The 18,766-nt window shown below is 55.7% G+C and overlaps 7 protein-coding genes across 7 annotated transcripts; 3 read left to right on the forward strand and 4 right to left on the reverse strand.

The window, feature by feature from the left end:
• Window positions 1-479: 479 nt before the first annotated feature.
• LY79DRAFT_507739 (ubiquitin-conjugating enzyme) lies at window positions 480-1,145 on the forward strand (the record flags this gene model as incomplete). Its single annotated transcript, XM_060553858.1, has 3 exons — window positions 480-586; window positions 643-975; window positions 1,043-1,145. 3 exons carry the CDS (start codon window positions 480-482, stop codon window positions 1,143-1,145), a joined length of 543 nt encoding a protein of 180 aa, XP_060418214.1.
• A 511-nt stretch (window positions 1,146-1,656) lies between these two features.
• LY79DRAFT_507661 (ribosomal protein L31e) lies at window positions 1,657-2,313 on the reverse strand (the record flags this gene model as incomplete). Its single annotated transcript, XM_060553849.1, has 3 exons — window positions 1,657-1,860; window positions 2,032-2,106; window positions 2,221-2,313. The coding sequence occupies 3 exons, from the start codon at window positions 2,311-2,313 to the stop codon at window positions 1,657-1,659; spliced, it is 372 nt and encodes a 123-aa protein (XP_060418215.1).
• A 765-nt stretch (window positions 2,314-3,078) lies between these two features.
• Window positions 3,079-4,269, forward strand: LY79DRAFT_507758 (RGS domain-containing protein; the record flags this gene model as incomplete). The annotated part of the gene is made up of 3 exons (XM_060553861.1): window positions 3,079-3,263; window positions 3,319-3,982; window positions 4,033-4,269. 3 exons carry the CDS (start codon window positions 3,079-3,081, stop codon window positions 4,267-4,269), a joined length of 1,086 nt encoding a protein of 361 aa, XP_060418216.1.
• A 741-nt stretch (window positions 4,270-5,010) lies between these two features.
• LY79DRAFT_385253 (PCI domain-containing protein) lies at window positions 5,011-6,278 on the reverse strand. Its single transcript, XM_060552891.1, has 2 exons — window positions 6,133-6,278; window positions 5,011-6,076 (listed from the first exon to the last, which is right to left on the reverse strand). The coding sequence occupies exons 1-2, from the start codon at window positions 6,163-6,165 to the stop codon at window positions 5,210-5,212; spliced, it is 900 nt and encodes a 299-aa protein (XP_060418217.1). The 5' UTR covers window positions 6,166-6,278; the 3' UTR covers window positions 5,011-5,209.
• A 3,310-nt stretch (window positions 6,279-9,588) lies between these two features.
• On the forward strand, window positions 9,589-13,167 carry LY79DRAFT_507990 (heavy metal translocating P-type ATPase; the record flags this gene model as incomplete). Its single annotated transcript, XM_060553883.1, has 2 exons — window positions 9,589-9,707; window positions 9,777-13,167. 2 exons carry the CDS (start codon window positions 9,589-9,591, stop codon window positions 13,165-13,167), a joined length of 3,510 nt encoding a protein of 1,169 aa, XP_060418218.1.
• A 660-nt stretch (window positions 13,168-13,827) lies between these two features.
• Window positions 13,828-15,871, reverse strand: LY79DRAFT_507643 (uncharacterized protein; the record flags this gene model as incomplete). The annotated part of the gene is made up of 3 exons (XM_060553846.1): window positions 13,828-14,333; window positions 14,421-15,765; window positions 15,839-15,871. 3 exons carry the CDS (start codon window positions 15,869-15,871, stop codon window positions 13,828-13,830), a joined length of 1,884 nt encoding a protein of 627 aa, XP_060418219.1.
• Window positions 15,872-17,066: 1,195 nt separating this feature from the next.
• Window positions 17,067-17,650, reverse strand: LY79DRAFT_666719 (uncharacterized protein; the record flags this gene model as incomplete). The annotated part of the gene is made up of 2 exons (XM_060563266.1): window positions 17,067-17,249; window positions 17,507-17,650. 2 exons carry the CDS (start codon window positions 17,648-17,650, stop codon window positions 17,067-17,069), a joined length of 327 nt encoding a protein of 108 aa, XP_060418220.1.
• Between the last annotated feature and the right edge of the window lie 1,116 nt (window positions 17,651-18,766).

Consider the following 18,766-nt stretch of genomic DNA (forward strand, 5'->3'; position numbering starts at 1 on the left):
CGCCTGCCTATTGGAGATGAATTGAAGTCCAATGCATATTGTTAGACGTTGATCCGTCTCAGCAGTACGTACCAGACGGTTGTTTCCCGTTATACAGCAGCGACGGCGCTAGCCCAAAAGCGCCAGTCGAGCCCCTGCGCGTCGCCCAGGTACCAGCGTCGCCGATTCACCAATCCCGGGAGCCCATCTCGCCCTGCAGAATAAGTGCCCTACTGTTGTTCTCGACGTTGCTTGTCGTCTCCTTCGCCCCTTGATCCTCCTCTTTCCTGCGCGTTGCGTTTTCCCCCTTGCACATAAGCATAAGTACTGAACGGCCGGACTGCTTCCTTGTTTTACCAAACGACTTACCTGCTTCATCCCAGCTCTTCACCTCAAGCACTCTGCTAGTTTCGAGAAACTCCCTTTCGTCTCGGCTCCATTGCTCCCGACGTCAGTACTTGCTTGCTCATCGACCTGAGATCACATACACAGTTGCGACAATGGACTACAGCATGGAGGAAAACCAGAACGCTGCTCCCGGCAGCGTTCAGGCGGCCAAGCTCGGCGGTGCCAGGAAAGGACCCGACGCGCAGAGCGTCACCAAGAGGTACGTGTATTTCGCTGCCCTCTTCCCAAAAAGATGAGCTGACAATGTCGTCGCAGATTGCAGACGGAGCTGATGCAGCTTATGACATCGCCCGCTCCCGGCGTCTCGGCCTTCCCTTCAGCAGACGGCAACCTCATGTCCTGGACAGCGACGATCGAGGGGCCCGATCAGACACCGTACGCCGGCCTGACTCTGAAGCTCAGCCTGTCCTTCCCTACCAACTACCCCTACGCGCCGCCGACGGTGCTCTTCAAGACGCCCATCTACCACCCTAACTTTGACTTCTCCGGCCGCATTTGCCTGGACATCCTCAAGGACAAGTGGACGCCCGCCTACAACATCCAGACCGTCCTCCTCAGCTTGCAGAGTCTGCTTGGCGAGCCAAACAAGTGAGTTGCCCCGGCAAAAAGTGGTCCACCGTACGTACCTGTACTGTAGCTGATACTTGGGACCCAGCGCCTCCCCTCTGAACGGCGAGGCCGCGGAGCTTTGGGACAAGGACCATGAAGAGTTCAAACGTAAGGTACTCGCTCGTCACCGTGATGTCGAGGACGAGTGAGCACACCCAAGCTCAGACCAAGCGAGGGTTAGTGGACATAGTGAAGGCATTGATTTGAGCACTGGAGAATTGGAGTCTGTCTTGTATGATTACGGGCTGGTGGTTTTTGGAACTTTTTTTGTTAGGAATTGGACTGCATTGCATGGCTGGGGCCTGGCTGGGATTGGGTATATCCTGTTGTCTGCATCGTGCAGACAACCCAAGTCGATAGAAAAGACCCTGTCGGACAATGTGTGTACACACGAACCACAAAGTAAACTGTTGTCCCAAGTCCTCCGTCACCATTGCTGGCACATACGCAACGCCCCCTTCTCGCGCGCGCACTCGGCGCAGACAAAAATAACATCCCACCACATCGCGGGGTCCAGGACCACTAGTAATAAGTCGTCGAATTCGTGTGTGGGGAATCAAGCGTTGTTCACATTTCCGTCGATTTTGTATGTGAGACTAGAATGCCGAATGCAACTCCGATGCCTTTATGCCGCCCTAAAACCATCCCAAAGAGAACTTTTTACTCCTCAACGACAACAGTCTGGAGACCCTTGGGGTTCTTGACGTTGACGGCCTGGACGTAGCTGTACAGCTTCTCCTTGGCGCCCTCCTCGTCGTTTCGCCTGCGGGAGATGCGGATGCGGAGTCTGTAGGGAACGCCCTTGATACCCTGCTCCCAGACCTTCTTGTTCAGCTGGGGGTCGACACGGACGTCGGTGGTGCCCTATACAATCATTGCGGATTAGCGAGCGTTCCTCTCTTCGAGTCGAAAGGCGGATTCGTGGTCTTCTCCTGAGGAACGGGTAATGGATGGCGGTGGGTCGGGTCTTGATGTCGTGCGTGCTTGTGTGCTTGGATTTTCGGGATTGTATTATCGAGGGGCAGTAAAACGTACCATGGCCTGGAAAGCGAAAGCCTTGATCTCCTTGATGGCACGGGGGGCACGCTTCTTGAAGGAAACACCGTGGAGCTGCAGTAGGAGAAAAATGTCAGCATCGCCGTGCTCGATTGTAGCCCGTCACCAGACGCCGTCGGATTTTGGTTGACGGCGGCGGCCTGGTTTTTCTCAAGGGAAAATACTAACGCGCTTGTGCATGTGGATGGTGTACTCGCGAGCGACGACGTCCGCAATGGCGGAACGCTGCTTTCCGGCGGGCTTCTTCTGCTTGGTCGACATTTTGGCGGTACCTCTCGTTGGGCGTTCGGTCGTCGGGATCGCGGAGTCGAGTTGGCTGAGAAGTTCGGTCGATGGTGGTGGTTTTCCCCGTAATCGAGCACGAAAAGTTTGTGAAGCGAAAAGGCAGGTGCAAGCCCTAGAAAGCGCCTTCCGAGTTGGAAAGTGGGGAGTCCGTGCTTGCGGCTAGTGAGTGGCGGTGCATAGAGGTCCTGACAAGTCAGGTGACCTTGGCCTCGAGAGGCAAGCCGACCTAACGCCCACTTGGGTAAAGCGTGATTTCCCTCTCGTCTGTGCCGCTAAGGTAGCTCTACTGTACGTACCCAGCCTTTGGAGTGGACCGTTTGTTCCCCCCTGACCAGACAACATTGAAGGAAATTAGTGTCTGGGTCTCATCGACGCTTGATGTGCCATCCAAGCCGCAACGCCATTCTTGGAGCGCCATCGTCAACCACACTGACGCTGTCAGTCTGCGCCGCTCGCAATCCTTCCCTTCTTACGCTCATTCAGTAAACAATAGAACACACTACGGGGAAGGCTAGCGACGACGAGCCAAGCCGAATCTTGCTGTTTCTGGGCACACCTACCGAACCTCATCTACGAACCCGCGTTCCCTCGACGCCCTGGACTCCCGACTTTACAACATTAATCAACTACGACTCCGTCGCCCGACCTTTCGTTCCCGATCCGATTTCTTTACATCAAACTACTTACTGCCCGAATCCGATACCCCGATTTTCTCTCCGTCATTGCGACTCGATTAACATGATGGAGGACCGATCAAATGGGACCGGGGCGTCCGGCACGCCATCCCCTCAGCCAGACCTGCACCGGAACCGACTGCCGACTCTGTTCGAGGTGTTGAGCCGCCGTACCCTGCCTCCCGTCGACCTCTTCTCCTTCTATATCTTCATGAGAGACCAGCAAAAATCCGTCGACTATCTCGATTTCTGGTACGTGCAAACGATATCTGGAAAGCACGCGTCACAATTCACTAACGGACCACAGGCTCGATGTCGCTCAGCACATGTCTCTTTGCCGGCACTATGTGCGCGAACTTCGAAGATCCGTTCTCATTGGAACACCTGATCTGGACAAGGCAGGCTCCAAGCGGTCTTCCGCAATCTTGGAGGGTCTCGGGGAAATGAACCACAGCGCTGCTGGGCCTTCAATGTACGCCTCAGAGAAAGAGAAGAACCAGGACGCCCAGATGTCCGCCTACCTGAGAGAGGAGGCCCACGAAGACTCCCCCAATAGCGGCAGTGGAGCCTTCAGCAGTACCCCGCGTGACATGACCGACTCCAACTCCCCGGCTCACACCGTCGCGAGACAGGATATCCGCGCTTCCGCAGAGAAGATCCTGTATACCTTCCTTCTCCCTGGCGCCGAACGCGAGATCATCTTGCCGGGATCCATCACACAAGACGTCACCACCGCTATAGAGGACTTTGGCAGAGATGACCCGGAGGTTTTCGACGTTGCCAAGGACTACGTATTCCAGGCGATGGAACGCGATGCCTTTCCCAACTTCCTGAGGATGAAGGCTCTTGGCAATCTCATCCCGACTACTCTTCAGATCAGAATGATTCTCGGCCTCTTGTCCATGTTTGGTGGCTTCTGGGCTGGCTTTATTCTCATCTTCCTTGATGCTGATCGCTTGACAAGATGCTGGGTGAGTTTCTTGATGACCTCTTATGGGCCCATTCGCTAACCAACTTGCAGCTTATCCTCCCATTCACCATTGGCGTCTATTTCCTTGCCTCCTACCAGTACTCATTGGACCCCGTGCTTGCTCTTGTCGGCTTGAGCGAGTACACGCCATTCAACTTTTCGAAAATCCGTGAGCCTTACGTTCGCAATCTCCTCATCAAGCGGGCCGTCATGGTTCTCTCCGTCACACTTTTGATCGACGCAGCGCTCTGTGTGCTCTTCATCCTTGTCCCAGGCAAACGGCTTTAAAAGGTCGCTCTGTACTGTGTTGTTCTATGTCACAAACAAAAAGCAAAAAGGAATGACTTGCAATACCCCAAACTCAACAACAATGTGGCCTCCCCAATCAACATCGGGGATGTACTAATTGTGGTCCTTGTCATTGAGAGAGAGCTTTCACGAATGTTATGACCCCCACCAGGATTTTGAGCGACAGAGTCCGTTTTTTTCCTCCTTCTCGAAATTTTCAATTTTCATCAGTTACCTCGTTCAGGATTCCGCATTACCCAAAAAGAGGGACGGCGTAGGGACAAATGGGAGAGGCCAAATGGGATTTCCAGCCTCGCATTGGGCGTTGAATGAGAGGCAAGAATGAGATATTTAATTTTTTTTCTACAATTCCATGCACACGAGGCATGGTGTACCATTACTTTGGAGGGGGCCGAGAGAAGATGAGTCCTGTCTGAGCAGGAACAGGAACGGTGGAGGTGGCCCAAGGTGGAGAGGGAAGAGGCGGAGGCGAGTCGGGCAAGAGCTCTTTTTCTTTTTGGCTTCGACACATTCATTCGCATTCATTTCTTGATTCCCTTAATCTTCATTCTTGGCTTTCTAGATAGGTACCACAAACCCGAGATGGGAAGAGGCTAGTATTGGCCCCTCTGTATCAACGCGTTTTCGGGGCTGACTTGAAGTTGAATGCTATCTTGTGATCTATCGTGATATACTGCTGCCGTTTGCTGGTGTGCCGGTTACGCTCCCAGCTCCCAGCTCCTGGTTTTCTTTTTCTTTTCCGGATCATGCTGTTCCCCGCTTCCCATTCATTAACCTGGCATTGACTGATACTTCGTGGTCCTCGTAATGCCGCGGTTCAAACTCTCGATCTCCAAAGGCCCTCCTTGCTCCCTGAGCAGGAAAGGAGTGTGTATGTGTGTGCCCCCCTCTCAAAGCAGAACTGCCGTCCTCACCCATGCTAAAGCTTCCGCCGACTGGCACGTTTCTTCTCCTGCTCAGGGTCCTCCTCGTCCACATCCATGGCCTCGTCGTCAATGTCCTCGGCCGTGTTGTCCATCATGCTCGTGCTACCCCTCTTGTTGTACCGCTGTGCCCTGGACGTGTGGCCCAGGAAGCCGCTCCCGCGCTCGCCGCCGCCGCCGTGGCCGACGGCGAGCTTTCTCCCGGTCCCGGCCCCTGCCTCAGGATCCTTGCGCACCTCATCGACCAGCTTGGCTAGGCGGGCCTCCTGGTCGGCCTTGTCGCGCTGGCGGCGGGCGGCGGCGTCGCGGATGCCGGCGATCTGGGCCTCGAGGTCTTCGAGTGTGGACTCGCAGCGCGAGGACCAGGCGTGCAGGGCGCGGATCATGGGCGGGACGGCGCCGGGGGCAAGGTCACGCAGGGCGGCGAGGGAGTTGACCTGGACGACTTGGCGGCGGGGGTCGAGGGTGGCATCAATGAGGCCGGCGTAGATTGCCGAGATGACGAGGTCCTCGAGTGCGCGGGCCGAGGAGAGGCCGAGGGCGGACTGGAGGGCGGCGTAGCTCAGGTTCGAGCGGTCGCTGGCGAGGGTTAGGAGGGAGAGCTGGCGGAGCTTGAGGGTCTGGGCGTCGTTGAGCTGGGGCAGCTGCTGGCCGGAGGAGAGGTAGGAGGTGTAGGTGCCATGGGAGAATATCTCGAGGAGGCGAAGGTGCGGGAGGAAGTCGGGGGACTGGGACAGGGCTTGGATCTGCGGGGTCTCGAGGAGTTCTGTGAAGAGGAAAGTGTTCGGATTCGAAGTCGCGCGGGTGATGAGATCGGCTGCGGCGCGTGGGGAAGTGGCCGACTTGCTCAGAGCCAGGAAGGGCTGGAGCGGGAATAAGTTAGCATGCGGAGGAAGGAGTGACTTGGGGGATTACTGACCTCGAGCGCGTTGAGAGCTTTCGTCTGCTCCATCTTGAAAGCTTCTCGTCAATGCTCACGAAGCTCTCTGGGGGTGGGGGTTCTGGTCAAGGGCGGCAGATGTCGTCACTTAGAGCTCGCTGTGATGCCCCAAAGGTGGGGTTGTGGCGAGGCTGAAGTTGGGCTGGTATCCTCAGCGGGCGAACGGACTGGGTGAGGCTGAGAGGAGGCGCTTGAATTCCTGACCCTTGCGTCGTCGGATGGAGGGCGTCAGAAGCAAATGGGGTTCTTTGGAGTGTTTTCCGAAGGGAGATGTCTTCTGAGGACAAGGCTTGTGTCAGATCTGTTTGAGGTGCAGTCAATGGAAGCCAGGCGGCAAGTGGTTTGGGCGGGGGGCCCACTACGGTTTCGGCGCGGGGCAGGCATGCAGGCCGCCTGACAGGCAAGCGCTGAGTGTGCGGCTCAGGCAGTGGGGTATCTCGCACTAAGATAGCGCGATTGACCAGTCCAGTTTCCTACCAGAGTACCCGGGGGTCCTAGGTAGGTCTGATAAACCAAAGACCCCCTCCTCACGGGGGGGGGCGAAAAAAACGGGGGTTGCAGTGAGAAAAGGGGGGTTGCAGATAGTGCATAGTATAGCAGCTCACTAAGCTTTCTAACAAAATACGTACTTGGAGATTTAGTTTTCAAAATGTTTTTTGATGTTGGTTTTCACTTGGGAAAGTACGTATTTCTGTTAGCTTGCTCTGTGAGCTGCTATACTGTGCACTATCTGCAACCCCGGAGGGGGTCTTTAGTTCATCAGACCTAGGACCCCCAGGTAGTACTTTGTTCTCAGGTTCAGCCTACGGCGACTATCACGGAACAGAACAAAGAAAGGACAGCATGGGGTTCCCTTTGTCGCTGTTCCTCCAAGAATTGAGAGAGGGGCTGGAAAATGGCACGTGAGTGAAAAACACTGTGGATGAGGTTGTTTTTCCCCCTCCGAGTGGATGGGAAGGAAGGTCAAAGGGGGCTGCAGGCGATCATGGACTTATTCTGGCGCTAAAACGCCAAAATGAAGCATTTGGGGGAAATTCGAGCCGGGGCTTGGCTTTTTGTCGGGGGTACCTCCATGGCGAGAATCTCCCGAGGAAGTAACTCAGATGTGGGAGTAAACAACGAGAGTTGACTCTGACAGTACCTAAGTCAGATCAGTACCATTGGCCATTTCGTCGGAAACTCAAGGTTACAGTAGACTCGGTCACAGTCACGGCGATCCCAAGGATGACATTGTTACCAGCTGTCTCCTATCTCTGTGTGTATTAAAGGCATCAGTTAATGAAAATTTGGAAAATACTTGGCGACAGAAAGTGATAAGGAATAAAAAAGAAGAGAAAAAAATCAAAAGAAAAAAAATGGCGGTGTGAGTACATGACGGCAATGGCTTGCAGCACATAAGGTACCGGGTACCGTGGTGTTCAGCGCGAAGGAGAGCACGGAAGACGAATTCGGGAGCATGAAGCATAGCGTCCAGAGGCCCACTTCAGAGACATACTAAACCCAATAAACAATTCGGATGAATTGGATTTGGCAACTCTCTGTTGGTCGGAGGTTAGTACTCAATCCGACCCCCCTTGGACCCTCAAGGGTAAAACTGCCTCAACCGCGGGGCCCTTGAATGTTTCGAGGGCCTGACAAGCCCGGCTCGGGTGCGTCGTCCTCGTACCGGTACGCGCATGCAACATGCAAACGTATCCACCCCAGAATAACTACTCCTTTTGTGTGTATACACTTTCAGTTTTTATGCCTACCGGTATTCTGGAGTGTACCCGTACTATACGGATAGCAGTGGCAGGTTTGAGTTCATCACCTCATCTTGTCTGATCACTCGTACGAAGCGCACACAGGCAACCCTATCCCTGGCTCGACAAACTCTTGACCGGGTACTTTTACGAAGGATCAGCAGCGGTCGGTTCCGCGTTACCGAGCTGAGAGATGGCAGATGGCGACAGCGTCACCTGACGCCCGATTCGCCCAGTAGTCCTACAAAACAACTCGGAACCCGCTATACGACCTGTACGGGCACAGCAAGGCGAGATGGCCATTATCACCTCCTCTTGTTGCGATGGCCTTGCTGCGTGATGTGCCCAGATGTCTATATTGCGACCAAGAGAAAAGGGAAATGGGAGGAGTGTGTGGAGGGCACTCTGGCCCGCCCCCGACAACTTCAAGTCACCGAGAGCTGCAGCACAGGCTGACATGGTCCGTGCAACCCAATTGGTCGGTCCCCTTCGGCCACCATCCACCACACAACCCGCTCGGCAGCACCCAGCAAGCGTCGTAGTGTCTCCTTTTTCCCCTTGGCAAATCATGTAGGTCTGGGTCAGCATCCTAGGTGGTAGAACGGGTTTCTTTTCTTTTTTCAGCCAAAAGCAGAGAGAAGAGCCAACCGCACGAGCCCCATAATGAGCAAAGGAGCCCTGGTTATCCTCTATTCAGTACTCCGTAGTGACAGTTTAGCAGCAACGCGGAACATGCCTAGATACAAATAGACACACTACCTTGTTAGGGAATTCCCTACTGGGCATGCTATTTGTCTTCTCGCCGGCCGAAAGCCCCGTTCCCTGTTGGGGTTTTGGCGTGTCTGTTCCGTACTTGTGGCGTGCCTGTGCCTGTCTGTGTCCGCCCACACGCCACCCACCCCCTCCCCTTTCCCTCTCACGCCCCTGGTCGTCCGTCCCACGATTGCGCCAGATGATGGATGAGCTTGTATGCCGGTTGAGCCGTGCTGCATCCACACACATGTTCTGTTCCTCTCCAGCTATCGCTCGCTTTCGCAGCAGTCCAGCGGTGCTACCATGTACGGGTACAACAGACAATAGATGCACAACTGATACCACGCTGCCCACTGCCACTGTTACGCCCCCCATCACATCCTCCCATTCCTATCGAGGCAAGATCTCTCTGGCTGACAAAACCCGCAAAACCGAACTCCTGCTTACGTCCTTCCGCTTACGTCCTCCCCCAATACTGTCTTCTCTTCCCTTCTTCCCCCGAATCGTGTCATTGACTGCCACCGGTTGTTTTTTCTTCCCCCGAAGCCTCCCCGGCCCTTAATTCTCAATCTTACCAACCTTTGTTTCTGTTTTTTTTAAGGCGGCCTTGCGCTACCCTGTACACATCGTGCACATACTCCACATAGCATTCCGATCACGACACCAACCCGGGAGCATTCGTACATAGTACTCGGAAGCCGGTCTTCTGGAGCCTTCTCACCCAAAGCCTCTTCTCGCAGTCCAACCGTTTTGCCTCGACCTCGAAGCAAGCTCGACAGCTCCTCTTGCACTCTATGGACTGCTAGCCCTACCATGAAGACGGGAGCCCAATAGCTGGAAATCGACTCGAGACGAAACACCAACGAACCGCGAGGCTGGCCCTGCATTCCTGGCATTCCGCAATTGCCAAGCGCATCGTTCTACGGAAAACACCGAAATCATGGCTCCTCCAGCCATCAGAGTACCGGGGAAGCTTGAGGCTGGCGCGCCAACCGCCACTCTCGCTACTCCGACCCCAACCCAGTGGGCGACGACGACCCTCAAAGTCGGAGGCATGACGTGAGTTGAGTCCTTGCTGCGTGATGTTTTCCCGCCGCCTGCTTGCTTACAAGTCTCCCCTGTTGCTAGGTGTGGCGCATGTACTTCCGCAGTAGAGTCGGGTTTCAAGGGCGTTGACGGCGTGGGAAGTGTTTCCGTCAGTCTCGTCATGGAGCGCGCAGTCATTATGCACAATCCCGAAGCCATCTCTGCTGAGAAGATTGCCGAGATTATTGAGGACCGCGGTTTCGACGCCGAAGTCTTGTCCACCGACCTGCCCTCACCCATGTTCCCAACAAACAAGGACCTGTTCGATGCCGAGGAGGAGAGCGGGTTCATGACAACCACTATTGCTGTGGAAGGAATGACGTGCGGCGCGTGCACATCTGCCGTCGAGGGAGGCTTCAAAGACATCCCGGGCGTCAAGAACTTCAGCATCTCTCTGCTGTCTGAAAGGGCCGTCATTGAGCACGATCCGGAACTGCTCACTGCCGAGCAAATTGCCGAAATCATCGAGGACCGAGGCTTTGGCGCCGAGATCATAGACAGCGAAACCACCCAGCAGGAGAAGCCCAGGGCCAGCAGCAACCCCACAAGTTCCGTCGCCACAACAACAGTTGCCATCGAGGGCATGACCTGCGGCGCTTGTACATCAGCCGTCGAAGGAGGATTCAAGGAGCTGGAGGGTGTCCTGCGCTTCAACATCAGCTTGTTGGCCGAGCGCGCTGTCATCACCCACGACACAACAAAGCTGCCGGCAGAAAAGATCGCCGAGATCATCGAGGACAGGGGCTTTGGCGCGGAAATACTGTCAACCGCGCTCGAGACGTCCACACAGGGCAACGGCGCTTCTTCCTCTACCGCCCAATTCAAGATTTACGGCAATCCCGATGCCAGCAGTGCCACGGCGCTAGAAGCAAAGCTCATGACCATCCCCGGCATCAACTCTGCCAAACTCAGCTTGGCCACCTCGAGACTCACCGTCACCCACCAGCCCACCGTCATCGGACTGCGGGGAATCGTCGAGGCCGTTGAGGCCGAGGGCCTTAATGCATTGGTTTCCGATAACGATGACAATAACGCACAGCTTGAGTCGCTCGCCAAGACTCGAGAAATCAACGAGTGGCGGAGAGCCTTCAGGCTGTCCCTGACCTTTGCCATTCCCGTCTTTCTCATCAGCATGGTTCTGCCCATGGCCCTTCCCGCCTTGGACTTCGGCAGCTGGGAGCTTCTTCCCGGCATTTTCTTCGGCGACTTGATCTGTATGGGTCTCACAATCCCCGTCCAATTCGGCATTGGAAAGCGTTTCTATATTTCGGGCTGGAAATCCATCAAGCACGGATCGCCAACCATGGACGTCCTCGTCATCCTCGGTACTTCGTGCGCCTTCTTTTTCAGCATCATCGCCATGCTGGTGTCTTTCCTCTTCCCGCCGCACACGAGGCCGGCGACACTCTTCGAAACCAGCACTATGCTCATCACCTTTGTCACTCTCGGCAGATTCTTGGAGAACCGCGCCAAGGGCCAGACTTCCAAGGCCCTCTCACGCCTCATGTCTCTGGCTCCGTCGATGGCCACCATCTATGCTGATCCCATTGCCGCCGAGAAGGCCGCAGAGGGTTGGGAGAACGCCGCGGTCTCTGGTGAGCCCAAGACTCCCAACCGCGACGGAAACGCAGCAGAGGAGAAGGTCATTCCTACTGAGCTCCTTCAAGTCGGAGACGTCGTCATCCTTCGCCCTGGCGACAAGATCCCGGCAGACGGTGTGCTGGTCCGCGGAGAGACATACATCGATGAGAGTATGGTGACGGGTGAGGCCATGCCCGTCCAGAAAAAGAAGGGAAGCTACCTGATCGGCGGCACCGTCAACGGTCACGGTCGTGTCGACTTCCGCGTCACCAGGGCCGGTCGCGACACGCAGCTCAGCCAGATTGTCAAGCTTGTCCAGGACGCCCAGACTACCCGCGCCCCCATCCAGCGTCTTGCCGACACGCTTGCCGGTTACTTTGTCCCGACCATTCTCATCCTCGGTTTCATGACGTTCCTCGTCTGGATGATCCTCAGCCACGTGCTCGCGAACCCACCAAAGATCTTTACTGAAGCAGCTAGTGGCGGTAAGATCATGGTATGTGTCAAGCTGTGCATCTCTGTCATTGTCTTTGCCTGTCCCTGCGCTCTTGGCCTGGCAACCCCGACTGCCGTCATGGTGGGCACGGGTATCGGTGCCGAGAACGGAATCCTGGTCAAGGGCGGAGCTGCTCTGGAGACGACAACGAGAATCACTCAAATCGTCCTCGACAAGACCGGCACCATCACGTACGGCAAAATGAACGTGGCCAAGATGAGCCTCGTCTCCGCCTGGCAGGATATCGAGTGGCGGCGCCGGCTGTGGTGGCACATTGTCGGGCTCGCCGAGATGGGTAGCGAGCACCCGGTAGGCAAAGCCGTGCTGGGTGCCGCCAAGGCTGAGCTTGGCATCGATGAAGAGGCCACCCTCGATGGCAGCGTCGGCGAGTTCAAGGCTGTCGTCGGCAAAGGTATCAACGCTCTCGTCGAGCCGGCCATAGGCAACGACCGCACCCGCTACCGCGTCCTCCTTGGCAACGTCCGTTTCCTCCGCGAAAACAATGTCAATGTCCCCGCCGAGGCGGTCGATGCTTCCGAGCAACTGAACGCCAAGGCCAACTCTAGCGCCAAGAAGACCTCGGCAGGCACCACCAACATTTTTGTTGCCGTCGACGGACAGTACAGTGGTCATCTTTGTCTCTCTGACACGATCAAGGAGGGCGCGGCCGCGGCCATCGCTGTTCTGCACCGTATGAAGATCAAGACCGCCATCGTCACCGGTGACCAACGCTCTACCGCAGTCGCTGTGGCGGCTGCTGTCGGCATTCCCCCCGAAAACGTCTACGCCGGCGTCTCGCCCGATCAGAAGCAGGCCATTGTCCAGCAGCTTCAGGACCAGGGCGAGGTCGTCGGCATGGTCGGTGACGGCATTAACGACTCTCCTGCGCTCGCGACCGCCGACGTCGGTATTGCCATGGCCAGCGGTACGGACGTCGCCATGGAGGCGGCCGACGTAGTCCTCATGCGCCCCACCGAGCTCATGGACATCCCCGCCGCCCTCCACCTTGCCCGCTCCATCTTCAACCGCATCAAGCTCAACCTCGCCTGGGCTTGTCTGTACAACGCCATCGGCCTGCCCTTCGCCATGGGTGTCTTCCTTCCCTTCGGCCTCCACCTCCACCCCATGGCTGCCGGTGCCGCCATGGCCTGCAGCAGTGTCAGCGTCGTCGTCAGCAGTCTCATGCTCAAGTTCTGGACCCGCCCGAGCTACATGATGGACTCCTCTGCCAGCACCCAGAGCCGCGGCTTCGGCCTCCTCGATAGGGTCAAGTACGCCGTCCGCAAGCTCCGTGGCAGGCGGACGCAAGACCAGGGCTACGTTCCGCTCGCCAACATGGCGGACCGGGATGAGTAAGAGGCCCGTTGGGTTGTTTTCGTCCTTTTGATCGCGTCAAAAGAATCGGGTTTTGGGGTTTTGGGGTTTTCTTATTTTTTTCTGGGGGGTTTTTTTTTTTTCGTGGATATAAATGTACGGAATAGGCGTAGATGGTCCTTTGCAGTCAAGGTCGTGTGTGGACAGTGTAGAGTATCCATTCCTTCCTCGTTAGAAAGAAAAATTTACAAAGTTCGTCTGACTATTGGTTTCTTTCCATCCCGTTCCTGCCTCACTGCACATTGTCTTGATAGTATAGCACTGGAGCTTAAAGCGAGCCCATCAAATTCTCAAATTCAATCTACCGAGGAACGTAAATGGGTGTGAGCTTGTGTAATGATGCCGGAGTCCCCCTTATCTGCTGTCCTTTCCCAAGTGAGGCGTCTTCACTCCCGTTGTCCCAATTGCCACTGATGAGACGGATCGACTGGCCGACGATGTTGGGGCCACGTGCGAGGCTGTTTGATAAGGAAACCAGCCTCGATTGCTATTCCGCCTTCTTCCCGTATGATTATTTGAGAAGGAAATTTGCAAATCCGCCAACGCCACGCTATGCAGTAACTAATGATACAAAAGAGATGGAAAAAGGAACAAGAAATGAAGTAATCAGAGCTGGAGCGGGGCAGAAAGTCGACGCAGTCCTCATACGCCAGCAAAGGTCTTGCCTACGATCTGGCTCCCCGTAGGTGGAGACTGGTCGGACCCGGCCTCCTCCTCCTCGCTCAGCATCCGGCTCCAGAGCCTTAGCTCGTCGACGCTGACGTTCCTCCGCTCGAGCTCCCACTTGACGCTCCCCGGCAACAGCTGCGTCTGCGCCCCCGAGGAGCCGCCGGCGGCGGCTATCAGCGGCACGTCCGCGCCCTTGCCGTTGTTCTTGGTCAGCATGCCGAAGCGCAGGCCGACCTCGGTCATGGTGACCAGGATGGAGATGACGATGAGGACGATGACTATCCAGGTGATGTAGCTCATCTTAGCGTCGGCGACCGAGTCGGCCAGGATCTCGGCGAGGTCCAGGAAGACGCGGCAGCGCTCGTTGAGTACTTTGATGCGCGGGTCGATCTCAAGGTACTCGCGGATGGCGACGTAGAGCGGGTGCAGCGTCGGCTCCGAGTCCCAGAAGAAGTTGGGGACGTCGAGGATGTTGGAGGCTAGGCAAGATGGGTTAGCATACCTCGGAAACCGCGTCCAAATAGACTTGCCGTGCCACGGCATGTGGGAAGGGGGGTTAAACCTACAGAGGTTAATATCGACGCGGCTCTTGAACAGCCGGCCCAGGATCTTGAAAATCTCAACCCTCGTCATTTTCAGCTCGCCCGTGAGGGCTAACCGCTTCGGAACATGCTGCGCGTCGAGCATCGTCTCGCTCATGCGTTCCTCGAAGAGACACAGCTTTGTGCTCTGCGCGATGGCGTGGCTGATGGTCAGCTTAACCATGTGGTCGCTGCGCGGCAGCAGTGTAATCATGTCGTTGAAGATGCGCGGCCGCTTCACGTCGTGGCTGTACTCGAAGTGGAACTCCTCCGTCTCGAAGTCATCCTCGTCGAGCGGGCGCGTGAGCAGCGAGAGGCCATTCTCGTTCTGCGCGAACGTCAAGTCCGCAAGGATGTCCTTCTCCTGGTGCTCGGTGAAGTTCCAGAACACGACGACGCCGTAGGAGAAAAGGAACATCTCGGCGAACGACTTGGCGTCTGGGATCCGCGCCATGGGCGAGATGTTGGGATCGTCGGGGGACTGCTCGCGGTGATGGCGCGGCGAGGATGACCCGTCCCCGTAGACGCCGTTGCCGTTCATGGGGCTACCGTTGATGGGGCTTTCGGTGTCGACGACGTCCTCGAAGTATCCCTCGTGGTAGTCGCGCTGCTCACTTCGCTCAATCTCCATGTCCAGGACTGTCTTGCCGCTTCCTGGCGTCTTGACAATCGGCCGGCTGCGGAGGCGGTAGCCCTCGGTGCCGTTCAAGAGAGGCAAAGAGTACACCACGTAAAGGCAGTCGTCGTAGAGCTTCGTCTTGGCGTCGTGCTTGGTCCGGAAGAATTCGGCCGCCGACTTCATCTTGTACGACTGCGCCGTGCAGTACGCCGTCAACCGCGCCAGCTTCTCTTTACGCTGGACCTTGGACAGGCGCTCGGCGTAACTCTTGCCACGGATGCCACCTCTCTTGCGGAGCACGTCGAGCTCTTCGTCGCGTAGTGGGCGGTTCTCCTCGGCCTCGATCTCGCGCGCCATCCTGCTGGCCGGCTCGTCGAGATCCTCGTCGGATCCGGGCTTCTCGTCCGTCTCGGGAAGCAGCACGAGCTTCTCGCTAATCTTTGTCGTACGCGAAGGCATGCTCTGCTGCCCCGTCTTCGACTGCAGGTTCGGCAGGCCTGCGCCGCCGCGTCGGACACTCGCGGGGCCGCCTCCGGGACGTTGGGAAGGGGGGGCGACGCGGGGCTGACCCGAGGGAATGTCGGAGGCGTACTGCAACACATTGTCGACAGAGATGAAGCGCATGGCCGGCCGGCCCTGGGCACCTCCTATGCCAGTATTCTGTCGCTGGAGAGAACCTCTCTGCGGAGGACGTTCTCGCGAGTCGGTCACCTACAGAAGACATGCATTAGCGTCTTGACGGATGAATGGATGGCCGGGCAGGGGACGGGAGGTTGTGACGGACCAGCACCGATGGACCTCGCTTCGCGGACGCCATTGTTGCGGATGTTTGGAGGCTGTCGGTCGAGTTCGTGGGTCGGAAGTAGATTGTCTCTATCGCGCAACAGATCCAAATAACATCACGCAGATTGTGTTTCTTTGGTTGGATAAAACTGATAATCGAGATTTCAATGATCAGTCCATGTCGGGGATCTGAAGTGGTGCGAACATTGACATGACGGAAGCAGTCAGGAAAGTTCGGTACGTGTGTACCGCCACAGTTCCCACTTGTGGCTGGTGCCGAAAGCATACGTCATGTGTTGCCGTACTGCTTGACTTTCATCGTAGGCTGAAATGCATACTCCGTATATGTCAAGGTATTTCTTCACATGTCAAAGCATTTTGGTATTCGCTGCTAACAGATATGCAATTATACACGCATTTTAATTTTGGTTGACTTTTAAGAAAACTATGATGCTAACGGTTCAACAAATACGTGCCATTGAATTCAAACTACGTTGTAACGTGTAGAGTAGATGTTTGCTCAATTCGATTTTAACGATATACTACCCCTTTCTCATTCGATACACAGACAGCACAAATTACATTCACAGAAAGTGTGGTACATGATGTGCCAAGGGTCTTGACTCAACCCCGACCAGCGCTTAAGTTGGAGTTTTCCGCAGGGAAACTGTTTGCGGCAGATTGCTCACAAGCAAAATACTCTGCTGCCATGGCTTGACGGCTCCATGGGAGCTGGCAAGTTGGGGTTGTTTAGGCTGTCAGCAGGGGTATGATTCCCAGACCTCCGCACAAGCTGGACATGAGGCAATATCGCTTGACTTCCGTGATGAGTAAGCCTCATGTCGTGGTCCCTGTATAATCTCGCCACAATTGGCGAAAACGATGGAAAAGTATGGCGCAGGACATCAAGATGAATGTCACCCCCTCGGGCAAGCGACGTATCCGAAAGAAATATTAATAACTCAATTGTCGTCATTGTACGCAATGGCCTGCCCCAACGCCTAACCAGCTTGGTATCTTGCCTAGAATCATAAGGAAACATAAATGCCATACCCTACCCTTCGCGGTAGAACAAAGTGTGGGCAAGAGGTCATCACTAATAACCCGTCCGTTCGAGTCCCCCTCCCAGGCTTGTTGCCTTCTCCCCTTGATGCGATCGTCCACTCCCCAGTGAGGAGTTTTAAGATGGCGAGTCATGTTGATGGCCAAAGATGAGAATACTTGGTCTCTCATCGGTACTGAGGTGGCGCTTGACCCCATCCTTGAGGAGGCTGTCCATGGACAGGCTGAGGGTACATCTGACCGCCGCCTTTCATCGATGTGACATCAGGGCGGTTTTCGAGCGGCTGGGCGAAGTTGCAGATGTGGCAGACAACATCGGTGTAGCCCTTGAAAGACAAGGGGATGACAGGCTGCGGGATCAGTTAGTCTCGGATGTCCTTTCTTGGACTTGAAACTTCTCATAGGTCTCATCAAGGTCGCGATGCGAAGCCAAGATGCCAAAAGGTAGCGGGTGGAATGACGGAGGGCTTTGAGTCGGCCGACAAGAACCCGAACCTCAAGCTCAAAGGGGCAGAGACCGCAAGAAATACGCAGATACAAAGTGATGAACAGAATGAAGAAGAAAAAGAAAAAAAAAAAAGGGGGGGGGGGGGGGGGGGGGGCTCACAATCCAGCAAAACGTGAACCACGGATGGCTCTTGATGACGTGGCCAGCCATGTTGCCGCAGTTGTAGCACTGGCAGACCATGCCCTCGTAACCCTCGACGGGCTTGCGGAAGGTGTGCTCGCCGCACACGAAGAAGAAGAACATGTTGGGCGGGTTCAGTGGTTATGATAGATCAGACCAGATCAGATAGACGTATGCACGCTCAGTCGCTGTCGCTGCTGCAGGTGCGAGGGAAGGAGCGGTGGCGAGCAGCGGGTGATGAATGGCGGTGGAACACCCGGGACCGGTCGTATGACGGCGGTAAGATTTCCTCCTTTCTGCTGTTTAGCGCTGCGCTAGTGTGAGAGGGCCGACTGCTGGTATCGGAACTGAGATATCTGGATACACTGCAGTGATGGCAGCCGAGACGTTCCAGGGAATTGAAGGAACGAAAGGAACGAGGAGACGGACGGCGATGCGGGAGGAACAGTTGAGGTCGGCGGAGGCGCGGGTGACCTCGAACTGGAGGCGGGCTAAGCTACCTTAATGCAGAATTGGCTCGACCTATTCCGTACCGAGATGGAGGAATTGCATATGCTTGCTGACTGGCCCTTAGACGTTTAGAGGGTGGCCCAAGCTTTTGCAATGGGTCGGTTCGAATGGTAAGTGGCGGACGGTTCTTATTTTTGGAGAAAGAGGGATGAATAAGTACTGTTCTTGTGTTTTTTTTGGTTTTTTTTTTTTATTGATGGCGCCGGTGGTGATTGGTGTGCTTGTCTTGCGTGTCTTCCGAGGCGGTGCATCCTTGGCGGTCCAGAAACCTCGAGTGCTTTTCCTCTCCACCGATATTCATTCACACCAGGACGGCTTTCTCCGGAGATGACTTGGCAAAGCAGAGGAACAATCGAGAAACATGGGGGGTGGAAGGAGACTTGCGACCCTGTCTGATACCTTGGCGATCGGGACATGCTTCCCTGCCCTCGATCAATGCTGCGAGTTCGGGCGAGGTTTCGAGGATAGGCCGTCAAGCGCGATCATGCTTCATGCTCGTCACTATTACTCGTCGCAATATAGCCTCAGCTGCGAACCCGCGGATGGATACGCCGCCCGTCTGGAGTTTGACTTCTATCGCGGAGGAACCGGAAACGACCCTCTTGGCTTCTCCCAGACTAGGTACCTCTTTGACTTTGGGCGTGGTTTGCTCTACGAACGCCGTGGCTCAAGGCTGAAAGCTGACTGTCAACTTTACCCAAAACCTTCAGGAGTGACCTGAGGAGGCAG

This window comes from Colletotrichum navitas (assembly GCF_030913465.1).
Source record: "Colletotrichum navitas strain CBS 125086 chromosome Unknown LY79scaffold_8, whole genome shotgun sequence".
Lineage (NCBI taxonomy): Eukaryota > Fungi > Ascomycota > Sordariomycetes > Glomerellales > Glomerellaceae > Colletotrichum > Colletotrichum navitas.

Coding starts and splice junctions, on each gene's coding strand:
- LY79DRAFT_385253 (XM_060552891.1), bottom strand. CDS start 6,165: ATGGAGCAGACGAAAGCTCTCAACGCGCTCGAG. Junction 6,077..6,132: donor AAGCTCTCAACGCGCTCGAG/GTCAGTAATCCC, acceptor TTCCCGCTCCAG/CCCTTCCTGGCTCTGAGCAA.